This window comes from Diplotaxodon limnothrissa, linkage group LG7 (assembly GCF_057381915.1).
Source record: "Diplotaxodon limnothrissa isolate DT_005_m linkage group LG7, D_limnothrissa_male_GT1.1, whole genome shotgun sequence".
Lineage (NCBI taxonomy): Eukaryota > Metazoa > Chordata > Actinopteri > Cichliformes > Cichlidae > Diplotaxodon > Diplotaxodon limnothrissa.
This window is the reverse complement of record NC_140602.1, coordinates 55,843,352-55,864,826: the sequence shown is the minus strand read 5'-3', so window position 1 is coordinate 55,864,826 and position 21,475 is coordinate 55,843,352. Positions and strand designations below refer to the sequence as shown.

Sequence of the window (21,475 nt, the reverse complement as noted above, 5' to 3'; positions counted from 1 at the left end):
AGGTATTTCGGCTATTTCAAGTCTGACAAAAAACAGAGTAGCGTGCAATGTAAATTGTGCCGAAAGCAAGTCTGGAAATACAATAAAGCGGTGCATGCTCAATCTCTGACTGGAAGCGCTAATTCGTCATTCGGCTTTTGTCAGACTAAAGTAACTGTTAAAACCGTTTGAAAAGCTCAGCTATACAACAAGGAGAGATTGAGAATTTCCTTTGAGTTCTCAGTTTATTTGATATTGACAAAAGTTAGTCAATTTTGTCTGTTCTTCTGTAAAACAAACTAAGATTTATTTTTAGAATTAATATTTTGTTTCTAAGTGGAATTGACAATTTAGTCTGTTTCGTTTGTTCTATTTTGAAACTTAAACGCTTTAGCGGCTGCCTTTTGTGTAGTTTGCAATATTTGCCTTTATTTATCTGAAAAAGTCTCATGTTCCTTAAGTACATCTACCCTGTTGAACTTATTATGGGAAATAAATATTTAAATCAAAACAAGCTGCTGATTATTTCACATTTTACTTGTGAGCAACGGCACATTTAAATCTCACAAATATAGTTATTTGGCTTATATCGTGATATATATCGTTATCGCCTGAAATGAAAAAACATATCGTGATATGAAAAAATCTTATATCGCCCAGCTCTAGTTGAACATATGTGATACTATCAGTTTTGTTCTGCAAAACATTTTCTCTTCTTAGTTCGAAACATGAGGAAATTGATCCAGGTCTGAAAGGGATATGTAGATGGTATACAAACCCTAAATGTCACCAATATTTTTGGAAAAAATATTCTTAAAACTGTCTTGAAAGTGTACCTGCAGACACCAAAGGTCTGACTTTACTATCAATCTACACATCCATTCCACTTATTCAAAAATAAATGTATTTGCCATGTATTTCTGCCATAAAGATCAATTACAAAGCCAAAGCTTGCCGTCAACATAATATACTCCACAGGGAGGCTACAGTCCTCGAGCCAACAGCCATTAAAATAAGAGACACCTTTAACAATAAAATCATCTTTCAGTCAACAAAAAGCAGGTTCTTTGCACAGCCTTCATAATATTTCCATATTTGTTGGTCAATTTAATACAGGACTATGACTCATGAGGAGCTACTGTGACCAATACCATGTGACTCATAAAGGAAGGGCAGCTTTTAACCTTGAGGGAAAAATGAAATATTTCAGTATAAAAGTACCTTCACTGTTCAATGAAGTTCGTGCTGGGTTTATAATTTCAAATTAGAGGCTGTCAGTGGAAACACATAATGCCTGAAGAACATGAATTCACTTCAAGGTCAGACATTCAATGACACCCTGTTACATAACCTCCTCAGAGATGTGAACCATTTCCAACTGAATTTTCAAATGTTATTTCATATTTTCCTACAAACACATTTCTCCTCCATTTTTTTCTTTACTGAAGGAGAGAAAATGTTTTGAGGGAGAAATAAGACAACTGGCATGGAAATGTTGTGAAGTACTTTGCTGCAGTAGAGGAAACAGCCATACATGTTGGAGCTACAGAGAGAAGTCAGTGTCATCCTGTGTGTTGCAGTGAATGCACAGATTGATCAAATTGCAATGGCGTGGTGCAGCGTGAGCAGGCGTCCCTCATGATTACGTTAACACCGCTGCAGACCCACTCAAAGAGGTGCCACTGCAGAGCTCTCAATGTCACACCGGCAACAGCAAAGAGAAACAAGAAACTTTTATCACAGCTGATGTGCTGCAATAAGCTCTCAATGCTCTGTCCTCTCAAAAGACACGATTTCAGAAACGCTGCTAAGGATGATACGGCCATATTTATACCTTATAACAAAATGTAATGTGGCTTAGAAATGCTGTCCAGCAGCAACATAGTCCTGTACTGGAAGGTGTTTTTTTTTTTTTAAGTGTGAGTGATTTTTGCAGCCCAAAAAGTGACAATTACAAAACTCCACTACGACTTGAGAGCAACGCTGTAAATGTTAAATTATAGTACTGGGAGCTAGATTTACCAACAATAAACTGTCATTTAGTCTTCACTATCAGGCTCTCACAACTGCTTGGTTACAATTACACCATTACAGTTACCATGTACTGTAAAGTTCCTACAAAAATCTGTATAAATGACTAATGTATCAAAGCATTGTAGATTTATAAAACCAATCCACATGGTTATGGGAATGCTTCTGTATTCAACATTTAACAGCCACTGAAGATGCACACAGACTGCAGGTGATTAACTGCAGTCCAAATGTTGGTTACTGCTATCTAAACAATGCTGTCACTCAAACAAACACTGGAAACTACGCCACACATCCACAGAAATTGTAATCTAACTGTACAGCTACAATAAACACAACAAATCACCACTAAATTCATTCCAGCATTTATAGTCCCATTAATCTTTTTTTGCTCACTTTGCAGATGCCTCCTGAGGTTGCTACAATATCTTCCACTAACTTTACATTTCTTTAAAGAGGCTCAGTGCTAAATGAAGTAGTTGGACTTGATGGGACATGATTTTCCCAGATTAACTTTGGGCAGACTTAAGCAACTGAAAGAAAAAGTACTGAAAGAACGCACAGGAGCCTTCTTCCTTTAAAGAAATAAACATTTAAAGCACTCAAACTGATATATACTTAAAAATAACTAATTTATGTGTCTTCCACAATGCTCAGGTGCTGCTCGGTAGTTACCAAACAACATCTGAATATATCAGGCACAAGTTTATGGGCACAAATTAGATGCCATGTTAAAATAATATGTTGCTTTTATCAAGGTGAATAAAAGGTACAAAGGTCATTGTGGGTAGGTGGCTGGTAAGAAACACGGTGACATCATAGTATCAGATGTAGATAAGAACCTTCAGTTGTACCTGTGGGTGTATCACAGTAAGATTGGTGCACAAAGGGTCACTCTTTTTAAAGCCATCTGTTATAGTCACAATCTAAGTTAATAATATTCATTTATTTCAATTTAAAAGCGTAGCAGTTTTGGCTACAGTGTTTCTATTTTAATAATGCTGTTGTAGCCACATTAACCAACATTTTGCTACATTGTAGCACTGACTTCATTGCCAATTGAATTAACCAGACCTGGCAAGATATCGTTATTACAATGTTAACATATTTTCTCTCTTTTCAAGTGCAAAAAAACAGTCAGCTACATAGTTACATTACTATGCTTGCTCACTCACATGCTTGGATACAGTTTTACATTTTATTGACACCACAGAAACACCACAGGTAACAGTTTTTACCTGAATATAACAGCCACCATAGTTTCAATGTCTATTCATATGTTGTGCTGGTAGGGAATGATGTGTCATAAAAGTGGTTTCTGTTTTGGTTTGTTTTTTTTCTTCCTCCAGCTAACTGGCTTCCATCCTGTTGTTTACAATACTTTCAGCACTGTTAGCACATTTAGCAGAGTAGCATCAAAGCTGAAATCATAGATGCAGGGGCATGCAGCAACCTCACAGGAAGTTGTTTAAAATAGCGCTGCAAATGTTCTTTTTTCCCCCCCCTTTTGGATATCCAATGAAGCACCAATGTATACGCAATTTATTTCAACTTCAATATTATGTGCCTCGTAAAACACAGATGTTCCAAATGTAATAGTTTTCTATCACAGCGGAAAACACGTTCAATTAAAGCGACCCCTCTAAAAGAATTTCCCCGGTTTCATAAACTCATATGGAGGATAACATGAACCAAAGTCAGAGCCGATGTATTGACAATTTTGAATGCCCTTTGGCCAACTTTCTTCTTCACCTTTTAAAGCCCAGGAAACACCTGCTCTGACAAAAAACAGGAAACAAAGCAGTGTAGCATCATAAGCTGCTTGTAGCTTCTTGTAGTTATATTGCTACCCCACTGGCACTCAAAAATCCAAGTTTATCTCCCTACATCAGAAGGGAAATCCGATTTTGACTGAAATCCCAGTCATCCTTGTTTACTCTGGTTTCTAGAGCGAATCATGACTGTGGACATGTTCCATTAATCATTTATCATGATGGGGACTGAGTGAATAATATCTGGTACACAGGTTCTCGTAGCGGATCAAATTTAATGACATCTATTTATACCCTCTACGAGCATTCAGCCAAGTGAATGCCACACTGTCGCCCAATCAAGCTTCTTGTTGTTTCACCTTCACATTGCCCACCCCAGTGTTTGTACCTTCATGACTCCTGACTGCCACTCATTGAGAGATTTAAACAACTGCTCCTGGATTACTTCACAAAAAGACTTCCACAATTTGTGACAGCATGCAGTTCATCTTCATCACATTTGATGTTAAGCTGAGCTTTGGTAGAAGCCCCTCTGTGGCCACAGTGAGGGGGGGAAATCATGTTGGTATAGTGAAGCTTTAAAGGGGGGGATAAAGAAGCCCTGGGCAAAGATGATAGTGAGAAAGTAGGCCAGTATTTATGCTGTACTGCAGATGTGTGAGATTCCTGGAATGGATCCATAACTATTTGAAAAGTCTCAGTATTATGCAAACTTGTCCGGATCAGCAAACCATTGTTGGATTACGCACAAGCACTACTACAAATTTCTCTTTTAAACCACTAAAAATACTTTCCAAGGGTGCTCATAAAATGAATTCACAGCAGAGCTCATTTTATTTTTACCTTACTTTTAAGACTCCTTTTACAGTAACCTACATTACTCAAACACACAGTAGTTTCAATCTGTCAGAAGCAATTTCTTAGAATTCAGCTTGGTTACTTATTCGGGACACAGGAAGAGGCAAAAATAGATAAAGCCCTTTGATTTCCTTAGATTCCAGATAAATCTGAAATGTCTCATCCTGACCCATGTCAACAAAAAGCCATGTTTAATCTTTTTAACTTCCGCGAGTTTTGCTCCCCTGTCACAGCTGTCAGGTGAGCTGACAAAGCGCAATGACACAAATTGCAACTCTGTGCTGACAAACCCAAATTCAAAGTCAGACATACGACACACACCACTCTATTAATAGTATTTAAATACTTGCTGCTTGGGTAAAAAGCCTAGCTGCTCATTTTTGAAGGCAGCTGTTTCCTTTAAACTAATCCCAGTTGTATCTGCACCTTTTTTAAAAATATATATTTTCACATTTGGTTTATGACATAATTTACTTTGTACCTCATGTCAATTTGGCATAAATTAAATATTACAGAAAACAGCTTACTTTATCCTCCTTCCCTTTTTTCCTCATTACCAATGCTATAAGTAATGAAAAAAATATATAAATGGAAATCCATTCCAGCTCATCTCAGGTCAAAGATTTACTGGTATATAAAAATCTTAATATCTACATTACATTAATTATTTAATAATATTTGTGAATAAATGGGTAACTTGTCACGAACAGTGGGGGGAAAAAGACAAACACATTTATGAACTAGAAAAATTTGCATTTCCTGAGAAAATGCTGTGTGGATGCTTTAAAGCTGAAGCTGTCTTCAAAAACTAGCTGAAAAAGCTGAAAAGTTGCAGAAATTGTAAAAACTTTGCATAAGCAGAGGAACTTTGCTAAAATGTAATAACTTAGCAGAAATGCAATATCTTAGAGGAAACATAATACTTGGCAGAAATACAATAGCATAGCAGAACATAGCAGAAATATTGTAACTTACCAGAAACATGATAACTTCTCAAAAATACAAGAATTGAGGAGAAATAGTATAAGATAACAGAAAGAATATATTTAGCCAAAAATACAGAAACACTATGATTTAGAAAAATAGTACAACATAGCAGAAATACTGTGATTTACCAGTGACACTGTGATGAACTATGAATATTGTAATTTTTAAATTAATACTATGTTTTAGCACAAATACTATCACTTGGCAGAAATACTATCATTTTGCAGAAATACTATGTTCCAGCACAAATACTCTGGTTTAGTACAAATATTATAACATAGCAGAAATACAATTATATACCAGAAATGCTATATTTAGAAAGAAAAATATAATATAGTAGAAATAGTATGATTTAGCAGAAATACTGTAATCAGCACATATACTGTAACATGACAGAAATTCCTCCACTTAGTAGTAATACTATAACATAACACAAATGTTATGATTTGGCACAAAAACCATGATTTGGCAAAAATACTATGATTTAGCAGAAATACTATGATTGAGCAGAAGTACTAAGATGTAGTAAAAGTACTTTGATTTAACAGAAATACAATTATGGAGGAGTAATACTTTAAAATGGGAGAAATATTGATACCCACACACATACACAGAGCCTAAAGGGAACAGTATTTGTGCCATGGAGTGTTAACAAGAATCTGAGGTCCATATTAGAAAAGCTGGTAAAATCATAAAAGTTTGCAGAATTGTAATAAATGATCAATATGAATTACTGGTCTGTGATAGTGTATTCATTTGTAGGGAAAAAACATGTTGACCAAGGTAGAATTGAACCCACGACCTTTGTGTTGCAGACCCGTGTCATTACCAACTGCGCCACTGGTTCAAGGTTCTTTATTTGTCACATGCATAGTTATACGAGTATAACAAGTATATGACTGGGAAAGAGAGCGAGCGCCTGGAAAACAGGGTGATGAGCAGTCAGAATTAGATCGTGGTGAGAAGCGAAAAATGCAGTTTTTTGGAGTTACAAAACGTTGTCTAACTCAAAAACTAGGTGGGATAGAAGCATAATTCTTGTACTGGCTGAATCAGCAGACTTTGGTGTACTTTGACCGTGATTTTCATTGCTCTTTGTACAACCGTCGCTGAGATATGACGAGAGAGGAAACGGAAGACCTCAGATATGATTGGCTGGCTGTGAACCTGTGCAGGCCCTGATATGTATATTTGAATGTCTCAATCCTCACAGAGGATTGGCTGCCTGGGTACCTGGCAGTAATATATAGAAATAGTATGATTAAGCATAAATACTACATTTAGCAGAAATACTATATTAAGCACAAATCCTATAAAAAGCAGAAATACTACATTAAGCACAAATCCTATAAAAAGCAGAAATACTATATTAAGCACAAATCCTATAAAAAGCAGAAATACTATATTAAGCACAAATCTTATGAAACAGCAGAAATAGTATGATTTAGCACAATAGTAATAACTTAAACAGAAAAATTGGAAAAGCAAAATGGACAGCTGAAAAAATGCTGAACATGCTGAGGGTCCCTCAAATATACTTGTTAAATGAAAAAAATCAGGAAAAAAAATCTGGGAGCTGCTGAATTTGAATCCACCAATCAGAGAGGCTGTGTACTTTTTCCCGCCAAAACAGGTGCATGCAGCACAGAGAGACACAGGATTTTTGCAGTCTATTTCTCATAGTGAGGACTGCCCTCAAACAAATGACTATAATTTCCTAACCGTAGGGGCTAGAGCGGTCATTCTTACACCGTTTTGTTCAGAAGAGATGGGGGAATCTTCCAGTGTTGACAATCTATCATTAAAATATGAATTATTAAAGATATTTGACTTCTAATGCACCATAACTGAGTAGAGCGAAGCAAAAACTGCCTTGACTTGCCCTCAAACAACGCTTTGTAACTCTAAATCTATTTGGAGTATCGATATCATTCTTTCACCGTAAGAGACAGCAGGCTTTGGTGAACAGTCATGGAAATTTTCAGGTCTCTGTGGAAATCCAACAAAAAGTTATGACGAGAGAAAAAAGTGGTTCATTTCCAGAGTTTGAAATCTGAAGAAATCTGAGCAACGGACGAATTTCCTACCCTCAAACAAGTCCAACTCATTTCAGAACGGTAATAGGTGAGAAAGAAATTCTTGAATTGTGAGCGTCAGGAGTGTCTGAAGATATACCGGGAAGATATGTCTGAAGATATGTCTTAACTTTGCTTCGTTAAGGAGATATGACGATTCGAATATGCCTCTCATTACAGAAATCAAGCGGTGATTTTGAACAAACTCTCCATTGACTTTATATGGAGAGTTTTCCGACTTTCTGTTGGTCTGAGGAGATTTGCCAAAATTCTATGAATCCCACAACAATGATAGTGACATTTTCTGAAAGCCAGCAAAAATACCTACGTTTTGATGTATAATTTGTGGAAGTTGAGTGAAAATTGAGCAAGTAGCAAGAAGTTGTTTGGACATTAAGAGAAGACTGCAAAACCTTCAGTGGCACACTGGAAGCCAAGTGCATAGCAACCATAACGACGCATGTATTTTGTGAAAAATCACAATTTTGCAACTCAAAACTTTAAGAGGCATAAAAGTAAAACGGTAAAAGATTTGAAAAAGCTGATTTATACCTGAATAGCCCAATAATTTGAGAACATTTTAAAGTTTGAATGGTTGCTCTATGTGAAAATATGAGGAAGTAGTTAAGTTTCAAAAACAAGCAAATTTTAGCAGAATTGCAGAAGTTTCCCATTCATTTCAAATTAAAGGAAAAAAGCTTAATATTTTAAAAAGTATAATAGTGAAAAATACCAAAAGACATAGCCGTCATTAGCAGAAATAGCTGAATAGTTTAAAATTTGAACGGTGAAAATAGCACAAAAATTGTGGAAGTAGATCCACGGCGAAAAGTGTACGGAAACACCAAGAAGGAACTCAATAGTGTGGATGCTTAAAGCATCCACACAATAATGCAAGATGTCCAGAAAAACTGCCAGTCTCTCATGTTAAGCTATTCTGCACTGCAAAATAGGTCAGGACATGGATTAAAAATAAATTTCAGTATATGAGCTTCACCAGTACTGTAGCCATGTCATACTGTATATGAGGGGAAAAAAGGGATCAAGTGGCTTAGCAATAAACCAGTGTCTACACACACCAAATCCCATAAACCAGCAAAACATTTTTAATTCAGTCAGTCTTTAACATGTCAACTAATAACCGACATCAAAGCATGTCTTCTGGAGCTGGACTTTATACAATTTGTCAGAATAAAATACATTTTATTGGCAATGGACACATACTGAAACAAGATCAACAGCAAACAATTAAACAACCATCCCAATTGTCACATTCTCACTGTAAATTAATATGAATGATCCATGTGGGAAACCTGAGACTACCTCAACAACACATTCAACTGCACAAAGCAAATAACGCACAACAGGCAAGACGGCAACACCCAGCTTCTTATTCATGTTGGCCTCATACACCTACTACTGTAAACACGGTCCCTGCTGCCACTCAAAGCTCCAGAAACTGTGCATGTAAATCCATTTGGTAGAAAATAAAACGTTTTGCTCCGTAAAGACGCATATCTGAGCCTGACTACATTATTTGAAGGACCCTAACTAAAAAGCAGCACAGTACAAAAAAAAAGTAGCAAGTTTCTTCAATCTTTAGATGTTACCTTTGGGACCGACGCAGGCGAGCTCCACTGAAGAAATGTGGCATGTTAAAGTTGGACAGAACTGTCCACAAACTAGAATCCGACATTGTGTCCAAATCATGCCAAAGAGGGAGATGTAAAGGAGGCTTCTGAAGACTTGATGAGCAGAACCGATGGCTATCAGAGTTCAAGAGGTGGTGACCTCTGGAGCAGTCTTGACAAGTACTCTCCTTAGGTCCAAACTTCCTCTGCACAGGCACATCTGCAGGCAGCTGCGGCATAAACACACTAGCAGGGAGGACACGTTGTCCTCCTCTGTCCTCAAACAAAAAGTAATCCAGGGAGGATCCTGAACGGCACACAGTGTGTGATCCAGGTCAGGTGCTGACAGCCTCGACTGTTGCAGGTATATGACATCTAATACCAGCTGACTTTGTGTTTTCCCTTCTCACTGCGATTGCGTTCCGTATCCCAAACACTCACCGTCCTCCCTGCGCTCAACATGCTTCATATCATGTAACAGGCATCTACCACTTCACATCCTGTGAAGGGGGGTTGTGAGACAGAGGGGTAATGCATCATCAGCAGATGCTGCTGGGCATTCGCTACGTTCACAAACTGGCACCCCTCCAAAAGTCTGGTGGGTCAGTATTAAGCAGGACCTATTTGAAATTGAAACGCTGTGCTTCTCAATGGATTCTTCTGCTATTGCATAAATTCTTCGCTCCATAGACAGTCTTACCTCATTCATTTATTGGTGCTTCACCTTAACTACATCACCTTTGATCTATGACTCTTTTTTTTTTTACTATGTAAAAAGATAAGTAGCTAAACACAATGCATACTGGGAAATCATCAAACTTTACAATGTTCAAAAAAATATGAATAAAAAACAATGGCAAGCTTTATAAGTCTGATGTTTCAGGCGAGCAAAATAAATAAAATCTCAGAGCTAAACTTGGGAATTCACATGCAAACAATTCGCTCCGTCAGTTCAGTGATGAATGTAACTTCTGAGTGCTGCGCGTATGTGTGAGAGTTCAGGTCAGCTGATCACCGCAGCCTGTAACGTGCAAAGCATGCAGGCAAATTCTCTGAAGTAGCTGTCAGGTCTCCAAACAAAACAATATCTCAAACAAGAGGAACCATTAAAAGCTTCTCCCAAAGTAGTTTTATTCAGTGATAATTCTACACAGGGAAGAGCAGAGTTCAGCCCTGAAAACACACTTTACAGCTCCAGAGCAACGATAAGAGTCCCACAATCACATGCACAGTTTACAGTCAGTATACTGAAGATGGCACTTTCACAATCCAACATAAAAACATCTGTCCTTTCTCATCTGAGCTTCAAGTTGTAAAAAAGATGTGAACCTCATGTGAGCACATGCACACAAAGACTAATGTACCTTAGAAGATTGATTAAGAGTAACTTGCATTTTAATAAAGAGGACATGTCTGTTTTTGCTGATAAATCAGAGTTGACACTTGAATAAATGTCTCAAAAATATTGCACGTTTAATAAGAGCGTAAGTTATTTGGTTAACTATTTGTATATTTGTTTAGTTATTTATTTCAGTTATGTAAAGCATTATTACACCTAGATTTCTAACTATAAAATCTTGCTACAGCCAGTGAGATTAAGATAGTATATCATTCTTCAACCAGGACAACAAAGCAGTTCAAAGACAGGCTGCAATCCTCACTGAGGAAGTTCCAGGTCAGACCTGAAGACCATCAGGAAGCAATGAGCAATGAGTCTAATAACTTGCCAAGTATGCTGTCTGGAAGGGATTCAAAAGCTAAGGAAGAGAGATGGAATGCAAAACCAACAAAGACTGGCACCTAACCACTGCTACTTCACATGCACAATCTTTGGCGACTGTGTCGTCATCAGAAGTTATTTTTATCCGTGTAAAACCTGAGTTTGTGTGTGTATTCTGTCAGAGTGGCTCAGTCCTTCTCCCTACAGGCCAGCGTGACAGCCTTCACTCTAATTATGGCCCTGCTCCGTTTCTGTGTTCCACATTAGAAATTGCAGTTCAGATGGTTCAAAGTCAAACTTGCATAGAGCAGCATGAATAGGGAGGTCACTGCTTGTGCTGACATCACAAGTAGAAAAATCAGGGTTGCTGTGCCTCTTTTTCTAGTAGCTCTTAAAAGAAGGAATCAAAACCATTAAAGGGAACCTATTGTATTCATTTCTAGGTCCATATATTTATAATTACTATTTCACTCTTTCTATAATAGCACTGAATTACTCAGTTTAAAACTAATATGGAAACTATCTTTGTTTATGTTAAAGCGGGTCCTTGGGTAAGCTCGTCAGTTCATCCAACGGCTAAAATTAGTCATTTTAAAATTCTTTTGATTGGCTGCCCCTTGTAAAAGCAACATCTGAACAGCAGGTAAGAGAAGCGCTCACTGTAAGATCACTGTATTTGGCATGTCACAGTCTCTGAGAACATGAAAAGCCAAGACTAAGAATAAGTCAGCCTGAAACTGAGGATTTAGAGGAGTCAGAACACTTTGACTCGTGTGAATTGCCTGTATGTTGGATTCTATTAATCTAATGGTGACCATATTAACACTAATGGCGGTAAATTACTCCATAGGGTAACTTTAAACCAAAAAAAAACATTTTCAGAAAATGTTATTAAGTGCAGGTTCCAGTGGGTTAACAGTTCAACCAGCAATATCTCTGATTTTACTTTATTAGACCATATAGTCTAAATCTTCATATCTCTTAAAGAGCAAATACTCTGCAGTTTTCAGACCATGGAGTCAATATCTTTTAAGGCCGGATTCACCATCTTTAGCACTGCGTGAAAAGCCCCAGTGCCCTCAAGGATTTGAGGCCAGTGTTGACGCAGCAGTGTTGCTGACTCAGAGATCTGGCAAACAACTATGTTGTCAGGCAAAGAAGTTGAACATGGCTCAACTAATACTGGGACTAATATTCAAAGACAGATTTTGCAACTCTTGCCAGATAATATCGCATTCAGACACTGCTGTGCAGCCTTTAAATTTATACATCTCTTATTAAATGTCAGCAAATGAAAGGTTTAATTTCTCAAAAGCACCTAAAATCACATTTTAATCAGCACTAAGGCAGGTCACGACTGTCCATCTAAATATGAAATTGCAAAAAACATGAAACAAAACATTTTCTTTCTTTCCCCTTCCCACCATCTCTTCTCCCCTCTATTTTTCTTTCTCTCCCTCTCTCTCTTTCTTTCTTTTTCCCTGTCCTATCCCTCAGTCCCGTCTGTAACAACTGAAAATAAAAAAAATACATAATTAAAATAAATGTCAATCAAATGGACCAATATGGCAAGGGCATGATGATCCACTTGGTAAAGTAAATCCGCTAGGCATCTTCCTTGTCCTTCAGACAACAACAATTCTGATGGCTAAAGATCCAAAAAACAAAACAAAAACAAAAAAAAACAAAAACAAACAAAAAAAAACAAAACAGTTGATATATATATTGATATACATTATGATGGTACATGTGTTGCTATGTAATGGTCCTATAGGATCACCACAAGTGTTCTGATTTGGCTTCTTAACTGTGACCATGTCCACTGGCACATGAATAAAATCTGAAAATGTCAATAAATATATATAAAAATAAAACCTTTCTACATTCTTGTATGGAGCTGACTCACTTAAATACCTGCTCCACTTGACTCTCTATGAAAGCTGAGCAGGAACAAGAGGAGACCAGAGGTGAAATGGGTGGGTGTTTTCATGCTATTCATTGATATAGAAAATTCTCAGAATTGAGCGTTTTGAATGAGCTGCAGAAAAATTCATTCCAAGTTTGATTCCACCCATTTTTCTTGGCACGTGTGCTTTAGATTCAGGCTGAATAAACCTGACAGAAGACCGTGGCACTCTTCATATCAGTAAAACATATATGTTTAATGAACTGACTCTAAGACTGTTCACTCAAAGTGAGCCAATGGTGAAAGAATATGCTGCAGAATGTTTGTCTAAACTTAATATAGGAGGCAAAAAAACCTGCTTTCGCTAAAACTGTACAGACTCACAGACTGTAGAGAGGACACAAGGACACAAAGATCTCATCTAGTGCTTTCATGCCATGTGTGCAGACTGCCTGATCAGCTCACCTGTAGTTATACAAACATTACCTCACCAGCAAGATGGCTTCAACCCGACTCTGTCATTTCAAAGTGAAGCACACATAGTTGGCCCATGAACAATCGCAGTTTTAAAGCATCTGGCTAGGTATAATGTGGAGAACGGAGAGAGGACAGAGTGACACGCATCATTTAAAATCTAATTATAAACTATTTGAGATCTAACCAATAAGCCCTGATGTTGAACCATTACCAGCTTTTACTGTTTTGAATACTCTTCAATCCTAAATGAAACAAGCCTGGGATTCACACAGATTGAGACCATAATTAACTTTGATGTATTGCAAATGCCACAAATCCTACTTAGCACATGAAAGAGAAGCCTAAACCTCAGAACAGAGAGGGACAAGATGGGGGAAGGGGTGACATTATCAACATTATATAAGTATCACGTCCTCCCCTTTCAATGTCATTTCAATGGCAGATGATTTTGTTGTCGCGCTTGAGCCATATGACAGGTGAAGACAAGGTAACATGCACCAACAGGCCCTTCAAAACAAAACATCCATGGTTGAAGAACTCTTGCTTACCTCCAGAAATGAAAAGCGTGCAGTGGGCTGCACGGACTGCAAGGGCTAGTGGGAGTAGGGCTCAAGCTTCTGGGAGTGAGGCTGCAAGTTAAATGGACTCTAGTGAATAGTTGTCTTTTATCACTCTCTCTCACACTCACGCACACAAAGACAAAACCCCCACAACTCAGACACATGCCCAGATGAAAACAGCAGCATCATGAAGAGTAAATGATCCCTGTCAAATGAACTTAAGTTGTGTTTGAACAGCAGGTCTCCGAGGCATTTGTCTAGTTCGCCAGTTTTCGTTTAACATTGGGGATGTCTGACCTTGTAGACTATTCAGACTAAAACAAAACATGTCAATCATGTGCGTTCGCTAAAATGCTCATAAAAGCAGTTATAGATTAACCAGTCTTAACTGATTTTAGAGACGGTGAATCTCCTGTTGGTCAGCCCATACAGAATGACTTTCACTTTCTCTACTGTAGTCTATGTGGCCTCGTGTATCGAGTCATTTTTCAACATAACTGTCTGCTCTGCAGAATATTTGGTCCTGTAAAGGTGAGAATGTTTTACGACAGACTCTTCTGATGACTGGTACAACCAGAACTCTCCATGTGGTTTTTACAGTGACATTTCCCTGCTAAGCTTAAAACCACTAATCATTTCATCACAACCATTAAGACTTCATTCATATTGCCCAAGAACCACGACATGTGAACTGTAGATACTTTGAATCAGTAACACATGTATTAATTATCCAAGTTAGTTAGCTCCCAGATATGTGCCTTTTGCACAATATAGTCTGAATTTATTATTTATTTGTATATTTTTCAAAACAATAGAATTGTCCAAAACAATAATAACCATTTACAACTGGACAATCCCCTTGCTCTTATTCTGAAAGTTCATCACTGCTAACCATGTTGCATCTGATATCCTCATGTTGCTGTTGTACCTGCATTATCATAATAATCTTGGTATCGGGATCAAAGTTGCAACTGACCAATCATGTTGGAATAGCTTTGCAATGTAGGGAAAAAAGGAAAAAAGTCTACATTACTTAATTTGGCTTGCTAGTGATTGGTTTTTGTGTGTGTGTGTGTGTGTGTGTGTGTGTGTGTGTGTGTGTGTGTGTGTGTGTGTGTTTGTTTTATAAATAGCACTAGCAAACAATCTTGGCTTATGCTAACGGAATACTGAGACAATGTCATTGGTCAGCTGTAATATTGATCATAGACCACCATTATTACGATGTTACAGAAACACCACCAGCACAGGGATATCATCGTGCACTAACCACCCAGCTGCAGTTAAGCAAAATTAAGGACCTGAGTCTGTCATCCCACAGTCTCGATGTACTCAAACTGTACTGGATTGCAGCTTGCAACAGCAGACCTTGTTTTGGTCTGAAGGCCTGCTGCAGGGTCTAACAAGCACCTGCACCAAGCAGAGAATTGGACCTGCTACACCGAAAGAGCAGAACAGCGACTATTTTTATCAGCTGCAGTCCAAAACAGTGGAGTTGTAATCCATCCATTGAACGAGGAACTTACTTAATACTCAGTATCTGCCTCTCTAGTGTTTGTGACAAATTATATCAGGTATTATTTATTTTTTAAAAGCACTTCCTTTCATGCACTCCTGTCTACCTTCCATCACTACAGTTTAAATCTTTGGGAAACACTGGAGAGGAAATTCAGTTTAACACTTTTGTTGGGATTCGCTGCCAATGTGAAAAATTATATCATTGGTATATCACCAACCTTATTCAGAACCACAATTTGGTATGCCCCGACATCACAAGAGTATCACAGCAAATATAATTAGTGGGCGATGTTTGCTTGGAGATTTTTAAAATATGACATAATATATTATACAATCATTATCTGCTAAATTCCATTCCAAACATTTTAGAAAAGTCTAGTTTGATGGATGACTAACACTGTAAAAATGTATCCTGAAATGCAGATTTTAAATCCTCAAATGGAGGGAACCATAACAAATGCCTTGTTGACCTAAATAAAAAGTGTATGAAATCAAACCAATGACAAGAGCTGTGATAAAAGCGGAAACTGACATTTAAACCACACAGCCTTCAACGCTTCACTGCTTCATCTAACAAACATCGTCTCAACACTCTTGATAGGTGTTGCTCTGTGAATGCTTTCTACGTGTGCACTGTTTGCTTGTGTCACACCAGCAAGTAAAACATATTGTGCAGTTGCGGCACTCCTTTTTCGTGGCACGTTACAGTATCTGTCCATCACATGCCCGTGCATGATAACATAAATCTGTGAACACGAACATAAACACAGACACGCGAGCACATGTAAGCTGCTGTTACCTAGCTGTTAAAGATCTGGCTTTAGACTTCCTGCTGCAGGTGCTGCTGCTGCTAATGCTAACACAGCAAACAGCATAAAGCAACAGTAAAAGACAGCAACAAATAAGACACAGAGATGGATCAAGCTACATACTTCAGAGGAGCCGTCTCCTGGGTAGGATAACCGAGGAAAATACTCACTCTAGCGTCAGCCCTGGAATTCTCAGCCTCTCCCGCTGGGCTTTCATGGCTGAACTGTGCTCGTTTGCTCTATTGTGGTCATGATATGCATTCACACTGCCTGTCTACTACCCCCCCCCCCCTGCACTGACAAAGAGCCAAACCCAGCCACCACAGGACGATGAGACGGATTGGTTTTCTCTCCCCCGTATAAAAAAGGGAGGGGGTTTAAAAAAAAAAAAAAAAAAAGGGAAAAAAGGGGGTGGGGGGGCCTACGGCTCTTGTTTTGGTCTTTCCACGTTCCACCTTGAAGCTGTCAAATGAGATCCTCAGTTGCCTGCGGAGGGCATGGAGGCAGGACAATACCCCTTCTCCCCTCCCCTAATACACGCCTCCTGCTCCTTCAAACACATGCACATTTGTGCCCCCCCACCACCACCACAACCCCTTCACAAGCTGGTGACTTGCTACGGAGCAGAAATTTAACGCAAGTCTTGGACGTGCAGTCACCTTGACAGACGCTAATGTGAGGCTGCTCCGTGCGATGTCAACACAAGCACAGGGATGATGTCATCTTCAGAAGAGAAACAAAATGCGTCGCTAACTGCCAGTCTGCCTCCGTCAATGTACAGGAAGCAGGACTGTAAATCAAACTCGCAGAAATAACTGCAAAGATGTTTTTTGGTTTTGCTTTGTTTTTAAAGGGAGACATGCAGCGAAACTGAGAAATGATGAAGTGCTTGTGTTTAAGCTAGGGAGCCATAAACTGAAACTCAAAGAAGTACAGTAGGATGACGCACCCAGAGTGTCCTGGAGCAATTTAAAGCACCCTGAAAATTATTATTCATCATCAGCAAAATTATTCGTACTGCCAGACCATCAAGATCCCAAGAAGTTGAAATGAGTCAATGACTCACAGGAAATTATCTGTGAATGAGTTGCTGAGTTACAAAAGATTGAGGTTATTAGGAATAATTTGACATCACTCTGTAAAAGAAACACATTTCCAGAAAACGTGTTTGCAATGAGTCAGCTACAGGAACTGCAAAAGATAGCTGCTGTAGGATGATGCTTTGTGCAACCTGGATTTGGCTGGAGAAATATAGAGGGCAAAGGAGACCTCACTCATTCAGACAGTACACTAATGAATTCTTTATTACTACGAACATGTCTGAGGAGCAAAGAGGTACTGCAGATGACACCAAACACTGCATTAACTGCAGACGTAGAAAGCAGGAAGTGCCACATAAGGAGGTGTAAAGCTGTATCTAGAGTATAAAAGGTCAAATGTACGGCTATTTAAAATGTCAAATATTTATTTTTTATTTATTTTATTTTTTTCCGGATGTGCAGACACAAGACATTAGCCAGGTTTAAATTAAAATTAAAATTCACTTTTTTCACAATACTTTGTGCGCAAGGGTAACATTTTAATTCACTGCTATTGTAAGGGACAGTGTACTGTTACATGAATTATCACATTGGCTTTCTTGGCCGGCTTTTAAACTGTAATTTCTTACAACAGCTACAAAACACTTTCAGATGTGGTTGGCAATATGTTCTACATGCTAAATCCAATAGATTTATACTACCTTAATTCAAACTAGAGGTTACAGTCCTGGTCCTCTGCTAGAAAAGGGTGAAGTGCCCACTCCAGCTCAGGGACGATTTCCTGCCCCAAGTAGAGGAGTTCAAGTATCTCGGGGTCTTGTTCATGAGTGACGGGAGAAGGGAGATCGACAGACGGATCGGTGCTGCGGCTGCAGTGATGCGTGGTAAAGTGTAAAATCGAAGCTCTCAATTTACCAGTCAATCTACTGCTGTGGGCAGTGACCGAAAGAACGAGATCACGGACAGGGGTGAGGAGTTCAACCATCTGGGAAGGGCTCAGAGCTGCTGCTCCTCCACATCGAAAGGAGCCAGTTGAAATGGTTTGAGCAGCTGACAAGGATGCCTCTTGGGAGAGGAACACCTCGCCCAAGAGGCATCAATGGGGCAGACCCAGCACACGCTGGAGAGATTATATCTCTCAGCTGGCCTGGGAACGCCTTAGAACATCTAACCATCCATGCATACTTTCCTCTTACCTTTCTCTCAGTATATGAATACAAATATGTAAACCTTATTTAAAAAGACCTGAATTCAACAGCTTGCTTAAAGTTGCTCAGTGCTGGAACTTGATTCCTGGGACTGTCATCTAAATGATGTCACATTAAAAAAAAAAAAAAGACTTGTTAGAGAAGAAACAAAGGTTAGGTAATGATATAACCAATAACAAAGAATTTCCTTGAGAAATTCAGTGAACAGCTTCTGTACATTTTGGAGGACAAATTATATTAAATGGTTTGGGACTACACTGATTAAACCAACCTTTGATTTACCTTTAAAAGCTGACATGTGGAGATATTTTTCTTCTTACGTTTTTTTCGAGATTAACATCTTTTTTCCAATAACCTTTGGGCTAAAACCTGGTTTTTCAAATGATTTCCTATTTGCTTGTTCAGCTTCCCTTGGGTACTTATTATCCAATTATGTTCTGCCTTTACTGCAACAATGCTGAGTAAGAACTGAAGCACAGCATCTGGGTGTTCTCATCAAATCTGCAGTGTAACCAGTAGTAAACAGTATTGTTGTGTTTCCACACTGTAAAACTGACCTTTATGGTCATTGTGTGTTAAAGAAAGTTAATAGCGTGTATAAGTAAAAGAATAACATTACTCTTGATTAAATTTGCTACCAAAATAACATATATTTTGTTGATACGATACAGACTGAATGATAGTAGGTTAATATAAGGCTAATGTAAGCTAACATAACTTAACCCTATTAGTAACATTAGCTTAATATTAGTTACATTAACTTACCCACCTAGCATATGGCCTTCCCAGCTGCCTCAAACAAAATGTACCATGTATGTCAGGATAACATAAGAAGAATAATGCTTGGATGTTCAACTAGAACTCAGTAACCTTGAATTTCTTAAACAGATCTTTTAGGTACTTTGCTAAATTGGAGGCATTTCCATCGTTGATCTGAAAAGCACAGTGGCACTGTTTGAATATTGACTTTTGCAAATCAGTTTTCTCTACTGAAACACAAAGTAATTCCACACCCAACGTATCCAAGTTATCACAGCAGCTAAACTATTTGTCACAAATAGTTTTTAATGTGCTTGTATGCATCTTTCTTCTGTACGCATAGACTAGAAGACTAGAACACACACTAATCATTATACGGTATGCAATTCATTTTCAATAGAACTGCAGCCTTGACATACACTACCTATAGCAGTAAAAAAGAAATACTTTTACATTTTCAGAATTTTGCAAGTACTCGTTCTGGTGACTAACATAATTGATTACTACTGTTACAGCAGCCACTGTGAAATATTTCAGCTTACTCTGTGCTGTTATTGTATATTTTACACATGTTTGTATGGGATATTGTATTTGTTTTAAATGTTATATACCTATGTGGTATGTGACTTTTGTTGCTATGATGCCAGGTCTCTCTTGGAAATGAGATTTTTAAGCTCAATGAGATTTTTTACCTGGATAAATAAAGGATTAATAATTAATAAACTCTAAGAGTACTTGAATACAAAATAACTAGCTGTTTTCCGTATCTTGTATGTTGAACTGTTCAGTGTGTAGACAGATACCACTAGATGCCGCTAGCGTTTGGTTACATCATTTAAAAAAAACCTGCTTACTGTGCAAATAAAAATGAATCTAAGAATCATAAAAACTTTGAAAATTTTCACGTTTTTTTTTTTTTTTTTCAAGTTAAGGGATTTAACTACACCCAATTTTCTAGATACGCTGCCTTCCTTTTCTTTCTGGAAGTAAATATATTTCTGTTTTGGACTGTTGGCCTATACAAACAAGCAATGTCAAAGGAACTCATTTATGGTTTTAAGAAATAACTACTGATCTTTTTTAATGGTCTATAACATTTTGTCGACTACCTAATTAAAATTTAGCAATAGCTGTGAGCTAGGACTCAAACGTCTCCGTAAACACTAGCGACTGACTTAATGAAGCATGGTTGAGCATCTGTTAAACTAAATGTAATAGAATCTACAGTCAACAGAGCCACTTAATATCCTGTTGCATGGCAAAGCAGCTGATGATGCTAGACAGAATGACATGTTTAGTACACTAAAACTGCAAAAGGCTATAATTTAGGCAGGGGATGAGAAACAGGATCTAAAACCATGGTCAAGAAATCCTGTGATCCATGTTGATCTGCATACAAATAATTGATTTTCAATTAGTCTCAGAACCCAGCAAAAGACTTCCAACTATTAAGGTCAGTCTATAAATAGGTTAAACTGATATCTCTACTAGAATGACTCATACTGGAAACAAGTGTAGATATGGCTGTCTGAAGAGGTGTAATCCATCACTTCTGCTGCCATGGAAAAAAATAAACACAAATGCCCTCAGTAATGAAAAGAAAATGTGGATAATGCTAATTAAAAGGCATCAGCCAGCATGTTAATGACATCAAATGTTCAGTAGATGGCTCTCTGTCACAAGAAAACCTCAGAGACTACAGAGATTTAATCAACACTGAGCCAGCACTAAGGAAGCACTTTGAATTCAGTGCACTTTTCCTTACACTGATTAGAAGATGTAGCCAGAGCATCTGGCTTTCCCCCCCAGCATATTCGCTGACCCTTAAAAATGCATCCCTTTAGAGCCCTGGGGACCAAAAATGGTCCCGCCCCAAAAGTGCAATAAAAAGATTATATATTCATATTTTTTTCCACTTTAAATTGGTCAGTCTTTTAAAACTACTTCTCCCTGAAATATTCATATAAAGTTTTAATTATATTTTCATTGTTTTAACCCTTTAAATCCCAGTTTTATTACATGAGCGCCCTGTTTTTTTAGCCCCAAAAAACAAAAAACTAAATATTTTCCAAAAAAAACATTTGAAGTAATATTTGTTTGTTATTATAATTAGGCCTTTAGATGGAGCAAAGATTGGCACCAACA

At 37.9% G+C, this 21,475-nt stretch overlaps 1 protein-coding gene across 2 annotated transcripts in view; it reads right to left on the bottom strand.

Annotated features, from left to right (window-relative positions):
* Positions 1 to 21,475, bottom strand: part of mast4 (microtubule associated serine/threonine kinase family member 4) — a 97,846-nt gene that overhangs the window by 27,952 nt on the left and 48,419 nt on the right. The window contains exon 5 of one of the 2 annotated variants that reach the window (XM_085359982.1): positions 13,985 to 14,065. The exons of the other annotated variant lie outside the window; for it this stretch is intronic. Within the exon in view, the coding sequence (XP_085216108.1) occupies positions 13,985 to 14,065 (81 nt within the window). The remainder of the gene's footprint in view (positions 1 to 13,984; positions 14,066 to 21,475) is intronic. 2 annotated transcript variants of the gene reach the window in all.